Below are 20659 nucleotides of genomic sequence, written 5' to 3' on the forward strand. Positions count from 1 at the left end.
GTGGGGGCTTGGCATGGGCACAATAAAGTTTTTTGAAACATTTTATTTTTTTTTAACGAACGGAAAATCTGAAGTCATGGACTTTTCATATATTTGTTTCCTAAAACAAATCAGAGGAGGACATAAACTTTCCGTTTCTGGGGTTTTAAAGACCTTAATCTATTCGTGGCCACGGTCTTTTTTCTGAATCTGGGCGGGTAGCCTGAGTCACCCTGCGCGCAGTGGTTGCCCGGTTGCCTGGCCAGGGCTGGTTGCGCGGCCGTCGCTCAGGTGGTCTGGGCGCGCGCGGTGAGCTCCAAGGGTCTACAGATCGCTCTAGGACCTGGGTGACCTTGGGCTCCCAGACTGCGGCGCGCGAGTGCCAGACCTAGCGGCCGCGGGGGTAGGGCCAGCGGGAGGGGGCGGAGCTTCCGGGCTTTCAGCGACCCAGGCTGAAAAGACCTGCGGGGCCAGAGCACACGGGCCGAGCGGCGCTGGAACAGACACCCTGGTTGCTGGCAGGTAAGGCCCTAGGCTGGGCTGGGCTGGGTCCGAGCCGCGCCCGGAACCTGAGGCCGCAGTGAGCTAGATTTGGCGCGTGCCCTCACCTGCGGCGGGATCGGGGCGGGCGGAGACCCCAGGAGGAGTGGCGACTCTCGGCATCCTCCCCAGGCCCTTCTGCCCGCGGCCCGAGGCTTCCCGGCACCGGAGGCCCCTGGTGGCCTGCCTGGGGCTGCCTAGGAGAGCCCTGCACAACTCCTCCCTCCCTTCTCTTCTTTTTGTTAACAAAAAGAAGAGAAGGGGGGGAGGAGTGGGCGCCCTTTCTGAAACAGCCCAAATCCTGCGCGCTGTGCCCTCCGTTGCCTAGGGAATATCTTCCTGGAACCCCGACCACCTGCCCTCGCCTCGCTCTGAAGGGAAGCTCTTGCACCTTAGGGAAGAGAAATCATGCCTCGAAAGGAGGTTAAACCCGCTCCGTGCCAGGTGGTAACAGACCTTCTCTAGCTGTACAAATTTGGAATTGGAAAAAGGGCGGGGCCGAAACGTAGACATTTTGTTTTGAGGGGGCTACCCCCTTCCTGGAGTCTGGCAGCGGACTTGCAAAGCAATGTTAAATCGAGGTTTGTGTTGTTATTTAACGAGAAGCAGGCTCTCCATGGATCCTGGAAATGCGCCGCGTCACATATGCCATCTCTCGGCTAGCTAACTAACACACGTGGGCGGCGGCCGGGCAATGGAAATGGCTTCTGGAAGCTAGCCTGGAACGCACCCACAATGAGAGGAGCTGGAGTTAGTGACTCACCTTGGCAGAGACTTCTGAGATCAGGTTTCCTGCTTCTGTCCTGGGCAGGCCCCGGTTGTGAAATAGTGCGTTCATCTTGCACCTTGTGAAGGCGCTAGCCCAGAGACTTTCTCATGCTTTCCTTTTGATGGTGCTTTTCCTACTCTCTATAACCGCCTGTGGCCATGGTACCTCCTGTTGTGACCAGCTGATGCCTTTTTTTTTTAATGTTATTTATTTTGAGAGCGAGAGAGCACGCGCATGAACGGAGACAGGGCAGAGAGAAAGGGAGAGAGAGGACCCCTAGCAGGCTTGGCCAGGAGCCGGTCTGGGACTCAGTCCACATGAGATCATGACCTGAGCCAAAATCAAATGCTTACCCACTGAGTCACCCAAGCGCCCACCAGTTGGTGCTTTTAAAAATCATGTTCTTACTTGGTGGTGACTTTCTTCAAGAGGTTAAGGGGCCCCAGTGGAGACCTGGCTGCCCACCTCTCTCAACTGCAATACTTCTACTTAATTCTAAACAAATCAGCCTGTACATTTTATAGATTTAGAGACATAGCCTACATAGGGCCCCTGTCAAGGTTAGCTTGTGATAATAAACAATTTGTGAAATGGAGGTAAAGTCTTCAAACGTAGGAGACTTAACCCAGAGATGACTCTGTGTTCAATTCTCAGGAAAACACCTCTTTTCTACCACTTTTGCCCTACCTTGCCTAGCTTAATCTGTCTCTCAGTGACCATGGCTCTGGAATCCACCTGGAATCAGGTAGAGTTTGAAGCTTGGTGTGCATGAATAGAAATGGTGAATTCACAACCACCAAGTTCATGTGTCACGGTGTAGCGGTCAAGGGCCTGGGCAGCACACCCGGGTTTGAATCTTGGCTCTGCTGTTTACTGGCTGGGTAATCTTGAGCGAGCTGTTTAACCTCACATTATTATCAGTAAAATAATAGGCCTTACTTCATAGAGTGTTAAAAGGACTGAGGTAATTCGTGGAAATCAGTTTGGCACCTGTTTGTGAGGCACAAATGGTGGCTATTAGTATTTTGGGTGTCCCCACAGCAATTGTTCCTGTTCCCCATAAGGGCATTTTACGCCCACTTCTCCAAGGAAGATACATACAGCTCAGAATGTTCATTGTTAGGGGTGTTAACATTTCTCAAAATGTGGTTATTTATGGGGCGCCTGGGTGGCTCAGTCGGCTAAGGATCTGACATCAGCTCAGGTCATGATCTCATGGTTCCTGAGTTGGAGCCTCGAGCAGGCTCTCTGCTGATAGCTTGGAGCCCGCTTTGGATTCTCTCTCTCCCATTCTCTCTGCCCCTCCCCTGCTCATAGTCTCTCTCTTTCTCCCTCAAAAATAAACATTAAAAAACATTTTTTTAAATGTGGTTATTTACTCTGGCGGTAGATTTGTAACCCCAAGGAAGGTAAAGACTTGCCTCACGGAGAACCAAAAATGCCTACAACTTGTCACTTCTGTATTTTTAAAGCAGAAACAGGAAACCTTTTGCTGAACCTTGATATAAGGAAAACAGCCCATTATTACTGAGTGATTTGGAAAATCAAAGCCCAAATAAAGTGGGTTTTACAATAAGGAGAGCAGCTGTGTAATGGAATTCACCTTGACAGCTGCAGGTACAAGCTCCTGAAAAGAAGCACATTAAAAATTCTGGGTCAGCTCTCAAACTTCGGCCAGAATGCCAAAAAACAAAACCAAGCCCAGAGGTGCTTGAGGTTTTCCTCAAGGGGAATATGTACTTTTTATCTAAGCGCTGTATCTTTGTGAAATATCTTCACTAAACCATTCATTGGCTGTGCATGTATAACCTCAAAGGGCAGGGCCATGAGTTGGCTCTCTAATAAGAGGCCCTCTTCGGAGACCTCTAGCTCTTGCAGTCCTGGAACAAATGGCAGAGAAGGCCCTTGTAGGGAAAGCTGCAGATTTATGTGGTTTAGAGAGTTTTGGGATGGTTGTCCCTGGCAGTGGGACCTCCCAGGTGGCTGGGAGGGGCTGTTCATTATGATGGTGGCTTTCTGGTTGTCTCTACCTTCTGATGTAATTACTTCTGTGAACTGAGTAACTGATTTTTGTCTAGGTGTCTCTGTATACGTGGCTGCAGCAGGCACTGTATATGTCCCAAGGTGATAAGGAGGCAAAGCTCCAAGCCTCTGACACTAAGCCACTTGTGAGTTACCAGCCCCTGGTGAATGGAAGCCCACCCAGTGTGGCTCTGCAACTAACGTGTTGCCTCGGGACAGGTAACTTCATTCCCTGGGGTTCCAGTAATTTTCTAGAACATGAGAACCCTAGATTTCATTTTTGAGGACACTTCTGGCCTTAAAGTTCATCAGCCTCTGAGGTGCCACACTCCCAGGAGCAGAAACTAAACTGATGGGTATCTGTGAATCTCTTGGAACCAGCATTGATATAAAAGTCTCTTCTCTGGTGGCCTCAGCTTAATAATTTACTTCAGAAGCTGAATTCACGAGAAGTCTCCTCTCCAGAGAGTTTAACTGTGGGTAGAAGCTCAGAGCTGAGTTTAAATGCTGCTTTAACTATTTACCCGTTCTGGGGTTGGTGCATCCGTTTTCTATTGCTGCTGAAACAGATCATCACAAGTTTAGGGGCTTAACACAACACAGATTAATTAAATCTGTGGTTCCGTATGTCAGAAGTCTTGCTGTGGGCATCACCAGGTTCATGTCAATGTGTTGGTAGTACTGTGTTCCTTTCTGGAGGCTCTGTGGGAAAAGCCATTCCTTGCTCATTCAGGTTATTGGCACAATAGAGTCCATTTGGTTAGAGGACTGAGGTCCCGTTTCCTGGTCAAGTGTCAGTTGAGGACTATTCTGGAGGCCACCTGTATGCCTCATCTGTGGCCCCCCACCCCGCTTCATCAGTTCACAAAATCAGCAGTAGTAAGAGAGCTCCATCATCCTCCTTGAATCTCTTGCCTCTTCTTCTTCCTGTTTTTTTTTTTTTAAGATTTTATTTTTAAGTAGGTCTGTAACGTGGGGCTCAGACTTACAACCCTGATATCAAGAGTCACATGCTCTACCAGCTGTCAATGAGGCTCCCCCACTTGCTTCATTTTCTTTTCTTTTTTTTTATGTTTATTTATTTTTGAGGTGGGAGGAGAGAGAGAAGGAATGAGTGGGGGAAGGGCAGAAAGAAAGAGAGACAGAAGATCCGAAGAGAGCCCGATGTGGGGCTCGAACTCCCAACCCTGATATCAGGACCTGAGCTGAAGTTGGACACTTAACCAACTGAGCCACCCAGGCGTCCCGCTTCTGTTTTCACATCTCTGACAGATCCTACTGCCTTCCTGTCCTCTTCAGTGTAATCGCCCACATGATTATGGATAATCCAGAACAGGTTGTAACCTTAATCTCATCTACAAAGTCACTTGCCATCTAAGGTTGCCAGTATTCACAGGTACTGGGAATTAGGACGCGGACACCTTTGGGGAAGAGAGGTGTTATTTATTCTGCCTACCACAGTTGCCTAAATTCATTCCCCTCCTTGATCCAGTTTCCTCTTTTGATAAATGGAGGCAGATTAAATTTACTTTACAACATTGTGTGAGGATTAAATACAGTTAATGCATTCAGTGACATTGGACCCAGTGTAATCACACAGGCCCTTAAAAGGAGAAGAAGCCTTTAATTATTTAATTAGAACCAACAGCTTCTCTCACAACATTGTTGGGAGAGACGCTTCCAGCCCTATCTAAACTAGCCTCACCCTTGTCCCTGGTCACCCTCTAACCCAGTGGTTTTCAGTGTGTTCCTGGTTAGAAGTGCAAATTCTTGTCCCCCACACCCCAGACCCAAGACCCAGAACCTCTAGAGATGGGCTCTGCATCTGTGCTTAATGGCCTTCCAGGTGACTCTTATGCCACTTGTGTTTCAGAACTGGTGCTGTTTCCTTATTTTCTTTTCTTTCTAGTCTTTAGCACTAGGTGATGTCTACCTCCACTAGATTATAAAGTTCTAGGCGGGGCCTTGCCTGGTTCACTGGTCACTAACACAGCGCCTAGCACAGTACCTGCCCACAGGGGGCTCATAAATAATTGTTGTGGGATGAATGGGGTGTAGGTGTTGAGAGTGAACCTACTTAATGGCAGTAAATATGCCCACTCACCAGTGAATTCCTTTCATTTGCTTAAGCTGTGTCATTAAATAGCGATGTGTTAAATGCTTCGTGTTCAAGTTCTATGGATTGTTTAGATAGTTATTTGGAAGGACTGGTTGGAGTTTCTGGATGGACAGTAACATCCCTTTGTTTTCCTTTTAAAATAATGGAATATGGGGGGGGGGGTGGAATGTGGGCTCACACTATCCATAAATTTGCTACCTAAAGCATTTTCAGGAACTTGATCAGGGATGTCTGTATTTGTAAATCACCTTGCAACATTTCAGCTTCCTCTTCCATCTCAGGTGGAGACAAATGAATAAATAATTATCAGGTTGGTTTTATTGTAAAATGAATCTTTTGTACTTCTGAGAACTTTGGTTTTAACCCCTTGCTGCCTTCTGCAGGAACCTTTTCTGCAATGTCTGTGATCCTTGATCTCTGCTCTCTGCTTGAACTTTGTCAAGTGATGAGAGGTTTTTTTACATTTTACCAAGGGAATTGCTTTCCAGATGTGCTGATACTCTCTGCACATTGCCTCACACACAGCAGGAAGGTAGGAGGGATGGGGTGGAGGCAAATAGTTGTTCCTTAGGAAGTCCTGATGCTGCCTTTGGAAATTACACAGGATAACCTCTCCCTCCCTTTCTTAGTGACCCTCAGCATATCTGAAGACAGTAATTGTCTCTGACTATATTTTTTCAAATAGAAGAGTCCTGGTTTCTTCCTTCAACTATTTCTCCTGGGTTCTACACCTGTTTATTTTACTATCCTGATAAATGGGAAAGAATTCAGAAATTGGCCGCTAAGAAGTAAAAATACTGTTTCTAGGTCAGGTCTGACTGAGCCCAAGACAAAGTAACTCCAGGATTGCATGTACATTTGTCTGCTTGTTTGTTCCTTAAACTGCTACTTTTTAGTCCATATTAAGCTTTAAAACCCTCACATATTAATCTTATATTTTTTTCATTATATAGAATAATCATTACCCCTTCACAAATGGAGGAACACATCAGTTCTCATTTGACTGCTTTAAGGTTCTATGAATCGGCAGCAAAGTGGGATTAGAATATAGCTCTCTCTTGCAGGACTGCAAGAGAATCACCCAAGCCTCATATTTTACCAATACAGAGTGTGACTAAAATAATTGTCACCAGATAGACATAGGAGAGGATATGTACACAAAACATTTTTTTACCTCAAGCCAATTTTGAAAAGTGGTATATATTTTTATACCTAACCAGGTTGAGTAGTAGAAAAAAAACTTAAGCTGCCAGTAAAATGATTTGTAAGTACATTAACATATCCTGCTATCACGTTCAGAACTCTTTCTATAAAAATGTTTATTGTTAAGAAAATATATTTAAGCATGAACAAGCTGCTCATAATTCTACTGTTCTATCAACCACATGTTCCAAAAATGTCAGGAAAGTTGATATAGTATTCCAAGCGTCACTTTCAACAAAAAGTAATAAGATTATAGCTATTTTTAAACTGGCTTTTTCCTTAATACATTGTGAACAGCCTTCCCTGTTTGTCCCTCTTCATGGCTGTGCAGTTCCCCACCATAGAATTGTATCCTAATTTACTCATAGCCATGTATGTTGCCAAATGTTTACTGTTTTAGACAGTGCTTATCTATCTTCTAGTGTTTACTTATTCCTGCAGATGAAAAGCCTATTTGGAGCACCCCTGAAGGAATCAGGTTCAGAGTCATCCAGAAAAACCTGTCCATACTTCCTAAGACTGGCTTCAAGTGTGTATTACAGCTCCAAAATGGTATTTTCCAGGAGGCTCACCCATCTTTAGTCTTTGGACTTTATTCAGAATGACTTTAGTCTGTTTCCAATAATTAAATCCACGGTTTAAATTTTTTTTTTAATTTTTTAATTTGTTTTTTTATTTTTGAGAGAGAGAAAGACATACACACACACACACACACACACACAGAGCGTGAGTGGGGGAGAGGCAGGGAGAGAGGGAGACGCAGAATCTGAAGCAGGCTCTAGGCTCTGAGTTGTCAGCACAGAGCCTGACGCGGGGCTCAAACCCTGGAACCGTGAGATTGTGACCTGAGCCGAAGTTGGACGCTTAACCGACTGAGCCACCCAGGTGCCCCTTAAATCCACTGTTTAAATGAGTTAATGTGTTTAGCAAAGAAGAGTGTTGGGGCCCTCTGGGTGCATTTTGCATGGAAGTGTTTGGCTTGGGTGGAGTGGGAAAGTCATGGCAGAGCATCTGATGTACACTTAACTTATGGGCATCATTTTAAAGTTTAAAGCAGAGGGTGTTTTAGACTAGGGGGTAAGAGTTTGAAATTATGAGGTTCAGTTTGTTTGTTTTTGTTTTAAGTCTGAAGAAAGATTTGCCAAAAGACGGGTGATAGGTGACCACCAAAAGGGAAACATTTGTTATGTGTGGATTTTCCCAATATCTCTGATTATAAAAGTAACACCTGGTCCATTATAGACTAGCTGGGGAAAGTATGGCAAAAAGTAAAGGGTCAGGAAGAGAAATAAGAAATCATAAATAATCCGTCTTAGCATTAACTACTGTCAACATGTTGGGGGCATTTGTAAAATAGCTTTAAAGCAATCAGGTATTTTCTTTCCTCCCTCTCCTGCCATGACAACATTTTGCCCTTGGAAATTGATACTTTAGTAGTGGTTAATGAAGACTTGGTCTCATTTCGATTTGAACAGCTTAACCTTGGTATCAGCACACTGGCCACTTCTTCCTCTGCCGTCTTTGCCCTCCCCTCCCACAGCCATGTCACGGAAGCAGCCACAGTGACTACCAGCCAGCAAAGTGATGTGTCGAAACCAAGACTTGACACTCTCCAACCCCAAAATCTGGGGGCTGCCTTAACGTTTGGTGCCCTCGGTGCCCCCGGCTCATCCATTCCAGGGCATTTGTCTGGCTTCCTCACCTAACGCTACCTTCTGTCTACCCTCCACACCCCTCCCTCCCACCACCCCCTCTCTCCCCCGTTTCTTCCTCCTGGTAACCTCACAACTCTTCAGTAATACTATAGTGGTGACTGCTTTTGGAGTGCCTTCTTGAGTGCCGGGTATTGTACCATGCAGTATGTGTATTTATCCCCATGCTAGTGAATGGAGAGTGGAGTTCAGAGGTTGAGTTCACAGCACGTAGGTGGCAGAGCCAGAACTGTTCAAGGCCTTGTTCAGACTCTCCAGACCAGACAGGAAAGCCTGTCCCTTAAGCAGCTCATTGTTTCTTCCCTGCTTTTGTTAAGAGATGAGCGTTTCTTAGTAGGCAGGTTCTTTCCAATGCACTTCATCAGGGGACACCTCTGTGTATGGCCCCGTTTGTCAGGATGCTGTTACCATTCCAGGGGAAGCCTGGAAGTTCCTGCCAGCCTGACATCTTCCCAGTTCCTGACCCTGGCCCGGAGCTCCCTCCCTCCTCCTCCTCCAGGGGGGACACCTGATGTGGCAGCCGTTCTTATTTTGTAGCCCCTGCCCTGCTGTGAGGGACCTCAGATTAATACCTTCCTCTCCTTGTTCTTCACAGACCTGAGCCCTGTCTAACTTGAACGTGTCAGTTATCCTTTCTGCCCAGAAACTGGTGAACGTGAGAAGCCAGGCGGGGAGCTGGCAGTGTGCCCAGGCCCAGGTCACTCACTAGCAAGGGGAGAGTAGAAGGGGTTCTCACTCTTCTGGCTCCAGGCAGAGGGCATTGCAGGGCAGTCAGGATGCCAGCAGGAGGGGCTGAGGCCTCTTCCTCATCGCTTAGAGTACGGAGCCCTCAGGGCCCCCACCTCTCAGGGGAGGGGCCAGGAAGAAAGATGCTCGGACTCAGGTACTCAGAACAGGAGGTGTAGTAGACAAGCCTGTCTGAGTTAGGGCAAGAGGTCTGTGTGCATCCACACACCCACCACTTGTGTGTGCCTGGCTGTGTCAAGCACATACTCATTTAACTTGTTTTACCTCCATAAATCCTCACGGTGTTGGATCGCACCTCTGTACCCGCTGCTTGTTGTAGATGAAGTGAGTGAGGCCTGGTTGCAGCCGCGTAACCTGCCCTACATCCAGATCTCTGCCACTCCGACATCTGAGCTCTAACCTCTGCCCTTGGGCACCTCCAATCCTCACTGTATGGGGTTGCTGTGGGTAGCTAACCCCCAGGAGGCTCAGCATGGGGGGGGGGGGTGGCCATTAGTAGGTTGTTGCAGATTTTGAAGAGGCCAGAAGGAAGTAGAGGTTATTCAACTTGTAAAGAAAGGCCAGGCCCTGTTTGGTTTTCTTCCTAGTTCCCCACACATCAGGAAAGCAACGTGTCTCTTTGATCCAGGCATGACTTACTCAGTGTTTTCTTTGAGCAATGCCAGAATCTGTTCTTTCTGGTTCTCAACCCTCCCCTGACCATCTTCAGCCCATTCCTGAGCAGAGGATGACCTTCAGAGGTGTGGAGATGCTGTTCCTAACTTAAAGAGGGGTGGGGGCTCACCTACCAAGAGACCCTGGGCCTGTCAGGCAGAAGTCCTGACCTGTGGGGCTGAGGGGCCTAGACTGTGGGGCATCTTGGTTTAGAGGCACTGTTGCCTCCTTGTTTCAGGAGGGGGTCGGGAAGGTAGGGGTGGGATTGGGAGACTTCTTAGAGATGACTTATACTTACTCAGTTAGAAATCTCTCTGTGCTTTGCCTTCCTTATCGGGTGAAAAGGGTTTGAGCTATCTCAACCCTTCCCTCTCCTCCCCTGATGCTCACTGTACCCACGTAGGCATTACTGTAGTGGGACTGGTCGTCAAAGTCACCCAGACCCCTCTTTACCTCCCCAGAGGGGAGGAGGTGAACAAGGTGGTGTCTCCATCACACTTGCTAAGGTGGGGAGCTTCTGTGCATGCTAAACCTTTGCCTCCTGTTCTGCCGCAGGAGGCACCGGCATCTGGAGGGCACCAGTGTCACCTGTCTGGTCTGACACACTTAGTGGCATGGCCTGGAAAGGTGACCCTTGCTAGGCCCCGGCTCAGCCAGCAGTTTCGGGTGGCGCCAGCAGAGTGGGAATTGTAGTTGCTGAATTAAGTATTTTTCTCGTATTCCTGTTTGACTAAACAACACTTATGGGGAAGAGAGTGCTATCCCCACTACGTGATCATGACGACTGTGGCTTGGAGTGGACGTTTATTCACGGCCGCTGTAGGTGAGAGCTGGGGTTGGGGCCCGGGCACTGCTGACTCTCGGCCAGGTGCACTTTGACTCCCACAGCCACCCTTCTCCCAGGACCGGCAGCGTTTTTTTAGTAACCTGAGGTTTGGGGGCAAGAGGAGGTACCAGGAGAGCACCTTGGTTCACGGCACCCCAGACCATTTCTAGACCATTTCTCAATCTGCTAACTCCTTCCCCATGCTTCCTGAAGGCTCCGGGCCCTCCAGCTGTTGGTCTCTGAGATAACCAGCACCCATTTGTTGGTTTGTGACCACCCTTTGTGTCCCTTCCTTGCAGAGTCTGTGGGTGATCACGATGGGAAGCCAAGGATTCATCCTGCTGGTGCTCCTGCTCATCCTGGCCGTCCTCTGCCATTCAGGTGAGCGGTCCCCGGGGACATGGATCTGAACTGTGAGGTCATGCGCTCACTTTTTCTTCGACCTCAGCAAGACTGACCCAATGCTTAGCATGTGGGTACGTGGATATTTGCACACTGAATGAACATGGTAGCTATGAATATTTCTGCCCAACAGAATTTCCAAAGGTGAACTTTGGTTCCACTGTTTAAAGGTTTGTCAAGAAGCCACATGAAGGGGCACGTGGGTGACGTGGTTGGGCATCTGACTCTGATTGCCACTCAGGTCAGGACCTCATGGTTCACGGGTTTGAGCCCTGTGTCGGGCTCCGCGCTGGGAGCGGGGAGTCTACTTGGGATTCTCTGTCTCCCCCCCCCCTCTGCCCCTCCCCTTCTCACTGCTTTATCTCTTCCTCTCTCAAAAATAAATAAACATTAAAAAGAAGAAGAAGAAACCAAGTGAACTCTGGCTCTAGCCAGGAGAAGATTCAGTCCTAGGAACAACCTTTCAAACGGCCGTCTCCAGAATCTGAGCTAGAACACACCCTCCCTCTTACATTCTCCCCTCTCATGCGTGTGTACACGCATCTGGAACAGGGAGGGGACTGCAGAAACATTGCGTCTCTGTCCCTTCCGATTGAGGCTCCCCTCCCACACAGGGGCAACCAACGCCCTCAGGAAGGAAGAGGCAGAGTGGGCTAACCAGCCCCCCCCCCCACCTTCACCCTATGGGGGGGCGCCTGGCTCCAGGCATCTGTCTCATCATCTGCAAACAAAGTGGTAGGAGGGAGTTATTTGGACTGACCTTTCAAAGGTTAATCTGGAACCTTCACAGATGGAGAGTCGTCTGCTAGGTGGGATTTCACACCAGGGAAGGCGAACATGGCCATTTAAGATGCTCTAGAGAGCTTGGCTCCTATATGCTCAGATAGTGAGGAGCCACTTTCTTCTGGCATTCTGGAAAATTCCTTCCCCCCCGGGGATGGATATTTGCTTTGGCCTTAGAACTGCAAGTTAGCTCTTGGGTTCTAAAACCCACACTTGGTCTGGGTTTCACCATGACATTCTTCTATGAGATTTTACATATTTCATTTTCAAAAATGTCCTTTCACACAGACAGATACTGCCACATAACTGATTATCGATCTATGAGAATGTGATCAGAGAGTATTCGTTGCCTGGAAGGCATTTATAGAATTCTGTTAGTTTATTCTCTTGATAGTTACCTTTTAATACATCGCTGCAAATTAATCACTTTTTAAAAATCACTTCTAGTTGAGGGTAAGAGGAAGCTTCTCATTTGCACAGTTCTAGGGATTTTGACACATGGAAATTCTTTTTGTACTTGTATCAGGGTCCAAAAATTGCTGCTGGGACTGCAGTTTGAGGTTGGAAAAATAGATCTGCTACGGATCTGTGTGGGAATGGAAGCGCGCTGTGAGCTGCGAGCCTCTGTCCCATCGAGTGCAGATGGTGGGCCTCCTTCTGCCAGGATGGCAAGTTAGTGCTGCTCTAACAAGTTCTGACGGGTTTCTTTCTGATTCTAGGTCATAGCCTGACATGCTACAGCTGTGTGGCACCAGTGAGTGGTAACTGCACTAAGACCTCCGTTTGTTCATCGAATCTTGACTCGTGTCTCTACATTGAAGCCGGTAAGAGCCTGCCCCTTCCCTGCCTCCTAACTGTAAGGGGATGAGGAGGGCCTGGGAGAAAATGAGTGCCACATTCATTCTCATCAGGCTTGTATTCAACAAGCAGTAACTGTCATCTAAGAGAGAAAAATAAAAACACCCTTCAAGGTTATTCTCTTCTTCTATACTGTACCACAAAGCCTTTCCAGAGTCAGCAACAAAGAATACTGAACATATCAGGTGAACTCCTAAAAGGCTCGGGAGACCCACAGGTTCAGAAAAACCCAATAGAAAGGAGAAGAAGATTAATTTGCCTAGAAATAAGAAATCCTTCAATAAGTAAGCACAAATCAGAATTATCCTGTCTGACTGGAGTGTCTGATAATTTTGATATAAATTCCTGGAATGTGGCTAAAATTCCAAGCCCTACAATGCAAGGTCCTTGATTGTGTAGGACAGGTCCTCTACCTCGATAGAGAGGCCCATAATAATTCATTGTTAATGTAGAAAGCACAATAAGGCCCCTGGAGAGAACATAGCCACTCACTCCACGAATATTTGAACACAGTTATGTATGAGCACATGCATCAAGTTAACCTTGATCATCTGTGTCTCTTCAACCACATCTCTCCCACCTCCCTCCACAAAAAGTGTCATTTCCAAATAAGAGAACAGAGGCAATATTTTTTTAATATTTAATTTAATTTTTTATTTTTTAAAATTTGTGTCCAAATTAGTTAGCATATAGTGAAACAATGATTTCAGGAGTAGATTCCTTAATTCCCTTTACCCATTTAGCCCATCCCCCCTCCCACAACCCCTCCAGTAACCCTCAGTTTGTTCTCCATATTTATGAGTCTCTTCTGTTTTGTCCCCCTCTCTGTTTTTATATTATTTTTGTTTCCCTTTCCTTATGTTAATCTGTTTTGTCTCTTAAAGTCTTCATATGAGTGAAGTCATGATTTTTGTCTTTCTCTGACTAATTTCACTTAGCAGAATACCCTCCAGTTCCATCCACATAGTTGTAAATGGCAAGATTTCATTCTTTTTGATTGCCGAGTAATACTCCATTATATACATACATACATATATATATATATATGTATGTATATATATACATACATACACACCACATTTTCTTTATCCATTCATCCATCGATGGACATTTGGGCTCTTTCCATACTTTGGCTATTGTTGATAGTGCTGCTATAAACTTGGGGGTGCATGTGTCCCTTCAAAACAGCACACCTGTTTTGGATAAATGGTGGATAAATGCCTAGTAGTGCAATTGCTGGGTCATAGAGTAGTTCTATTTTTAGTTTTTTGAGGAACCTCCATACTGTTTTCCAGAGTGGCTGCACCAGCTTGCATTGCCACCAACAATGCAAAAGGGTTCCTCTTTCTCCACATCCTCGCCAACATCTGTTGTTGCCTGAGTTGGTAATGTAAGCCATTCTGACAGGTGTAAGGTGATATCTCCTTATGGTTTTGATTTGTATTTCCCTGATGATGAGTGATGTTGAGCATTTTTTCATGTGTCGGGTGGCCATCTGGATGTCTTCTTTGGAGAAGTGTCTATTCATGTCTCTTGCCCATTTCTTCAGTGGATTATTTGTTTTTTGGGTGTTGAGTTTGAGAAGTTCTTTATAGATTTTGGATACTAACAGAATAAAGGCAATATTATGTGTAGAGTAAGAATTAGATTAGCAGTTAGGAGCTCCCATCTCCCATCTCTGTCCTGCCTCCATCCAGTAAGCTCCTTCTGCCTGTGTTTTTTCATTTATGAAATGTAATATGTGTATTGGATGGTAGAGGTGAAGAGGAGAGGGAAGGAGGGAAGTAGAGCCATATCTTTTTTCCAGCTCTCAAATCCCATTGTTTAACACTTTACTGAACAATAATTGATAGAGAAAAATCGTGTATGCTTGAGGTACACAGTGTAATGATTTGATATTTGTATGCATTGTGAAATGATTACCACAGTGATCTAATTAACACATCCAGCACCTCACACAGTTGCCTTTTTTGTGTGTGATGAGAACACTAAGATCTATCCTCTTAGCAAATTTCAAGCATACAATACAGTATTAGTAACTATTCTCACCATGCTATACGTGAGACATCCAAAACTTATCTTATAATGAATTGTTCCACTTTTAAAAGTGGTTTGTGTAGGGGCGCCTGGGTGGTTCAGTGAGTTAAACATCTGGCTCTTGACTTCAGCTTAGGTCATGATCTCACTGTTTGTGAGTTCGAGCCCCACATCCAGCTCTGCTCTGACAGCATGGAGCCTGCTTGGGATTCTGTCTCCTCCTCTCTCTGCCCCTCCCCCTCTTGCTCTCTCTCTCTGTCTGTCTCTCTCTCAAAATAAATAAAAATAAACTTTGGGGAAGAAAAAGTGGTTCATATAAATAACAAGACCCACCTATTAATAGTGGCCAAAATCCAAAATGCTGACAACACCAAATGCTGACAAGGGTTCAGAGCAAAAGGAACTGTCGTTCGCTGCTCGTGGGAGTGCAAAATGGTGTGGCTTGGCAGTTTCTTAAATAAGCTAAATATGCTCTCACTGTGTGATTCAGCACTCACTGAATATATACCCAAAGGGGTTGAAAACTTCTGTCCACACAAAAACCTGCACACAGATGTTTCTAGCAGCTTTATTCATGGTTGCCAAGATTTGGAAGCAACCAGATGCCCTTCAGTAAGTGAATGGGTAAATGAACTGTGCATTGTAGTACATCCAGACAATGGACTAAAAAGAAATGAGCTATCAAGCCATGAAAAGACATGAAGGAAAATTAAATGCCTATTACTGAGGGAAACAAGCCAATACGAAAAGGCTATGTAATGTATCATTCCATGGTAGGACATTTTGGAAAAGGCAAAAGGAGACCATAAAGAGGTCATTGGTTGCCAGGGGTTAGCAGGAAGGAGGGAGGGATGAAAAGGTGGAGCACAGGATTTTAGGGCAACAAAACTACTCTGTGTGATACTATATTGGTGGACATGTGCCACGTGTATGTCAAACTGCATGCAACACCCAGAGCGAACCGAAACGTAAATGATGGATTTTGGACGGTAATGATAAGTCCATGTGGGTTCCTCAGTTGTAACAAGTGTACCACTGGGGGGGGGCGGCGGTGGGGGAGATGCTGATAAAGGGGAGGTTCTTTAGGGCGGGCACAGAGGTGTCAGGGGGCTGATGAGAACTCTACATCTGCTCAATTTTGCCGTGAATCTAAAGGTCCTCTAAAGAATAAAATCTGTTTTTGTAAAAAGGGATAACATGAATCTTAAATATGTTTCTTCTTATGTACAGAAGTCCCCAAATTCGGCCAGACATGTAATAGCAGTTCTTGAACTAGAGCTGTTTTGACCTTGCGGTAAGACAGATACTAACAGAGCACCTAAATCCCCCTGTAGCTCGGATTGACGTCTCCTGGGAGAGGCAGGGCACACTGTCAAAAACATGAGTCAAAGGTCAGGTACTCATTGGAGAGATCATTCAACTACTCTAGCCACATTTCCCCAACTAGAAAGTGGGCATACTTCTCTTCTGGGGTCAGGGGGGCAGTTTGAAGAGAAAACGCACATGATGGTGCTGCACAGAGTGAGTCTAGAAGAGAAGTAGGCGTTGAGTGTGAATTCAGCTGATACTTCCTGGCATCCTGGCCATGTCCCAGCATTACAAACCACGTGCTTAGACTCTGACAGAAGCCTCGTGACTGTGCCAAGCCATCATTGCCGTTATGACCTTCTGAACAAGGGGCACACTTAGAGATGCCGAGGACAATTAGGGACTGTTGCTTGGTGACGTTAGACGCAAACTAAATCTTCAAAGAGAGCCGGGATGATGCGTCAAGCAGAGAGAGAACCTCTAACATTCCAGTGACTCTGATATAATCCGCTTTATTTGGGTGGTTCTGACGGAGGCTTTGGTGAGCTCACCACATCAGAGGTTGTTATGCAGATAAGATCATTGAAGTAGAGGGGCGCCTGGGTGGTTCAGTTGGTTAAGCATCCGACCTCAGCTCAGGTCGTGATCTCACAGTTCATGAGTTTGAGCCTGGTGTCAGGCTCCGTGCTGACGGCTCAGAGCCTGGAACCTGCTTCAGATTCTGTCTCCCTCTCTCTCCCTGCCCCTCCCCCGCTCATGCTCTGTCTCTCTTTCCTTCAAAGATAAACATTAAAAAAAATTAAAAAGATCATTGAAGCAGATGCTTGGCTCACTGCAGGACACATAGTAAATGATTAATTGGTAGCAATTATTAATAAATTGCTATCTGCTCTCTCCAGGCTGTTAGGTTCCCCTAATTAAAATTCTGGTAGCTTTAATGTTTTTCCAGTTCCACTGCCTGGTTAGTATTATGGAAAGCAGTAACTTGCCCTATTCTACAGCATCCTCTATTGGAGGCATCTTCTTAAATACCAATGACCAAGAAAGTAAAGTCACTAGAACACTCTGTCTGGCCTCTGCCACTTGACCAAACTTCATTAAAATTCAGTCCAAACACACATGCCCTCTGAGGGGGAGGTGGGACAGTTACATTTGCAATTATGAATGTAGTTTTGAGGGCGCCTGGGTGGCTGAGTCAGTTAAATGTCCGACTCTTGATTTTGGCTCAGGTCATGATCTCAAGGTCGTGAGATCAAGCCCCAAGTTGGGCTCTGCGCTGATGGTGCGGAGCCTGCATGGGATTCTCTCTCTCCCTTTCTCCCTGACCCTCCCCTGCTTCTGTGCGCCTGTTCTCTTTCTCTCTCAAAATAAATAAAACTTTTTAAAAAATGTAGTTTTGTTCCCAGCTATGAATGAAATTTAGTTACAAGCCTTTAATAAGGAAATAGGTATCTGCATTTTTTTTTTTCTTTTTTCCCAGCACAGAAGATAAGAAAGTGATTCCAGGGCAAGGACCATACCTTCTATGTCTGTATATCCCCAGTTTGTAGCACACAGTCTTGGCACATAGACAGTTATTTTGGAGAGGAAAATCTACCATTAATTCCTCTCAACTAACACATTGCTTTTCCCTTAATTTTTCTGAATATTAAAAAAACCATGGGATAGTTGGCATATATGCTTTTGGCTTTTCTTTTTCTATGTGTGCAAAGATTGGGACCATAGTGGCATGTTTTCTTGGAAACTCTTCCTATATTACTGAATAGTCTAATGATTTTTAAATGAAGTTTAAAATATTTTAAAAAGTATCCAATGACTTAAAAAAAAAAAAAATCTCAGTCCATAAGCGACATATAAATGAAGGATAGTCTTCCATGAAGGTAACACTGTTAAATTCCTTGGGGATTTTTCCAGAAAAAAATTAATGCATTTACCTCCACACATACACTTTATTTACACAGATGGCTCTCATTCTACATACTGTCCTGCATCCATTCTATTGAGATACAATTCACATACAATTTAAAATAATACAATGCAGTGACTTTTAGTGTATTCACAAGGTTGCACGTCTGTCATCACTAATTGCAGAATATTTTTATCCCGAAAAGAAAATCCTTACCCATTAAGTAGTCACTTCCCATTCCTCCCTGCCACATAACCCAGAAGTTACTAATCTACCTGCTGTCCCCCTGGATTTTCCTGTTCTGGACATTTCATATAAACGGAATCCTACAGTATTTGTGGCCTTTGTGACTGGCTTCTTTCACCAAGCATAATGTGTTTAAGGTTCACCCGTGTTATCGCACGTTATCAATACTTCCATTCATTTTTATGGCTGAATAATATTCCAGTGTATGGATAGACCACATTTTGTTTATCTATTCACCAATTAATGGACATGTGGGTTTCCACTTCTTAGGTATTTTTTTAAATGTTTATTTTTGAGAGAGACAAAGTATGAGCAGGGAAGGGGCAGAGAGAGAGGGAGACACAGAATCTGAAACAGGCTCCAGGCTCTGAGCTGTCAGCACAGAGCCCGACGCGGGGCTCGAACCCACGAACCGTGAGATCATGACCTGAGCTGAAGTCGGATGCTTAACCCACTGAGCCACCCAGGCGCCCCCTGCAGTAACCATTCTTGAGGATCTCTCCTAATCTTTTTCACAAGGAACTTCATAGAGCAAATTCTAGAAGTAAGGTTGTTGGATCAATGTGAGTATGTGTTTAAAAATCTTAGTAAACCCCTAAAACCTCAGTACGATCCCCTGTGGGCTCCCACCACACACAGCTGTGCAGGTTCTCATGAGACTTTGGTTTTAGCGCAAAGTTCCTTTTTGAGCCGCATCATCAGTCACTCAATCGTTCCCCTTTATAGCCCGACTAGGATACGTATTCTTGCCCAGATGTCTCTACTTCCCTTCGGAGCTAGGTTCTAAGAAGTAGGATCAGGAGTTCGAAGGCAGGCACAGAACACTGCCCACTTCCTCACCCTTGTGTGTGTGTCTCCCCCACAGAGCCCAAATCCTATTACTACCAGTGCTGGAAGTTGGCGGACTGCAGTTTCGAGCAGATCTCAGCTTCCTTCGGGCTTCAGAAGCTCCAGTACCGCTGCTGCCAGCAGGACCTGTGTAACAGGAGCTTTGGCACCACTGTCTCTGGGAAGATGGCTCTGCTGGTGACCCCACTGCTGGCAGCAGCCTGGAACCTTTGTCTCTAACTCAACACTGGGAGGCCCTTCTCCTAAACTTTGTTTCTGTATATTCCTTGTTTCCTCTGCTGCTGCATTCCCAAGGCTATTTTCACCTGGATCCTATTGGGAAGGATTAAAAGTAGCTTGAGCCACTTGGTAAAAAGAGAGACTCAGCGCCTTTGAAGACCGGTCGTGTTGGCAGCAAAGACCCGTCGGAGGGAAGAAACTGAAGAGGGAGATGCGGGCGATTTGAGCTAGGTCACGTGCTTGTCCCTCTGCTTGTTGCAAGACCAGCTTTGCGGTGGCCGCTGGAGTACATTAGGCTCTGCATGTCTCCGTTCTTTCCCCTCTCATTCCTTGAATGTAGTTAAAGAGTATCATGAGTGCTTTTGGGGGCAGACCGGGGCAGGGGGTTCTTTTCAGCAGTCTCTCGGGGAATGCTTTCATCCTCTCCCTTTACGTGCCCTGTGCTGCCACGCAGGCACAAAGAACCTTCCACGTGTGGGCTGTCAGGGGCAGTGAAATTCCTAATGCAGAGCAATGGGAATGACCTTGGTCTTCGCAACTAGCAGGTGTCTGGCAAGGAAGAAGGTAAGCCCTCCACATGGCGGGGCACGGAAACCCCAGGTCTTCCGAGATCTGAGTTTTCCTCTGTCCCTAGATTGTGTATGGGCTACTCTGTCTTCCCTAGAAAAACTTAATAGGACATATTAATGATATGTTAAAACTACCCCTCCCACTTTTTTATTGGAATGGTGGGATATCTTGGCTTTGTCACACATAGTTAAAAGTCTGAACATTTGGACATCCTGTGTTAAAAATGACTTGCGGTATTAAGTATGCTTGTTTTGCATAGTACTGGTAGCAAGTCTCTTCATACGTGTACTTATACTGTATGAACACAATGGGAAGAGCCTCTGAGTTGCAGGTGGGGACCTCCAAGTGTCCTCACGAACAGCAGCAACAGCAAGGGTGTGATTTGCCTGCCAACTTACGGCCTAGCTGACTTAGCACAGATTGCGTAAAATGCATGTGTAAGGGTTATTAACATCATCACAATTGTTAAGGCTTTGGGAAGCTCTTCTGGTTTCCTGAAAAGTGATCCACCTTTTCAGGAGGGCAACATTTTGACTTTTTCTAGTGGGTGATGGTGAATAATTCTTAAGATCCGGTAGACTTAAGGACATTTGTGTTCTTATAATCTTGATTGTACTTAGCAGCATAGCCTGATTTTTGCAGATGATGCTAGGTTTTCATGATTAACATTTTTTTAAGACCCCTTGATTATGTAATCTCAACAAACTGGGAGGAATGCCCTTCCAAAAATAAAATTTAACCAAATGCACGAGCGTGGTTATTGGCCCGGAAGGAAAACAACATGCGGGACACCCAGTGGTAGCAACTGAAAGAGAAGAGCGTGACCAGTGTCAGCTGTCTCGTGTTGATGCCCTTACTTGAACAGAGACGACTAGGACCTTCCTCAACAAAACCTAGCATTGCCTTGGTG

At 45.8% G+C, this 20659-nt stretch overlaps 1 protein-coding gene across 2 annotated transcripts; it reads left to right on the plus strand.

Moving 5' to 3' along the window:
• The first annotated feature begins 402 nt into the window (after nt 1–402).
• CD59 (CD59 molecule (CD59 blood group)) lies at nt 403–20432 on the plus strand. 2 transcript variants are annotated; one of them, XM_049648490.1, is made up of 4 exons: nt 403–501; nt 10871–10952; nt 12476–12580; nt 18977–20432. In XM_049648490.1, the coding sequence occupies exons 2-4, from the start codon at nt 10889–10891 to the stop codon at nt 19177–19179; spliced, it is 372 nt and encodes a 123-aa protein (XP_049504447.1). In that variant the 5' UTR covers nt 403–501; nt 10871–10888; the 3' UTR covers nt 19180–20432. The 2 variants fall into 2 exon arrangements, with proteins under 2 accessions (XP_049504447.1, XP_049504456.1); XM_049648499.1 differs by lacking the exon at nt 403–501 and adding an exon at nt 3369–3529.
• Nucleotides 20433–20659: the final 227 nt, after the last annotated feature.

The sequence above is a fragment of the Panthera uncia genome, chromosome D1 (assembly GCF_023721935.1).
Source record: "Panthera uncia isolate 11264 chromosome D1, Puncia_PCG_1.0, whole genome shotgun sequence".
Classification (NCBI taxonomy): Eukaryota; Metazoa; Chordata; class Mammalia; order Carnivora; family Felidae; genus Panthera; species Panthera uncia.

Bases quoted from the DNA above. Each gene is read 5' to 3' on its own strand.
- CD59 (XM_049648490.1), top strand. From the start codon at position 10,889: ATGGGAAGCCAAGGATTCATCCTGCTGGTGCTCCTGCTCATCCTGGCC. The intron at 10,953-12,475 runs GTGAGCGGTCCC...TTCTGATTCTAG, and splicing joins GGCCGTCCTCTGCCATTCAG to GTCATAGCCTGACATGCTAC. The intron at 12,581-18,976 runs GTAAGAGCCTGC...TCTCCCCCACAG, and splicing joins GTGTCTCTACATTGAAGCCG to AGCCCAAATCCTATTACTAC.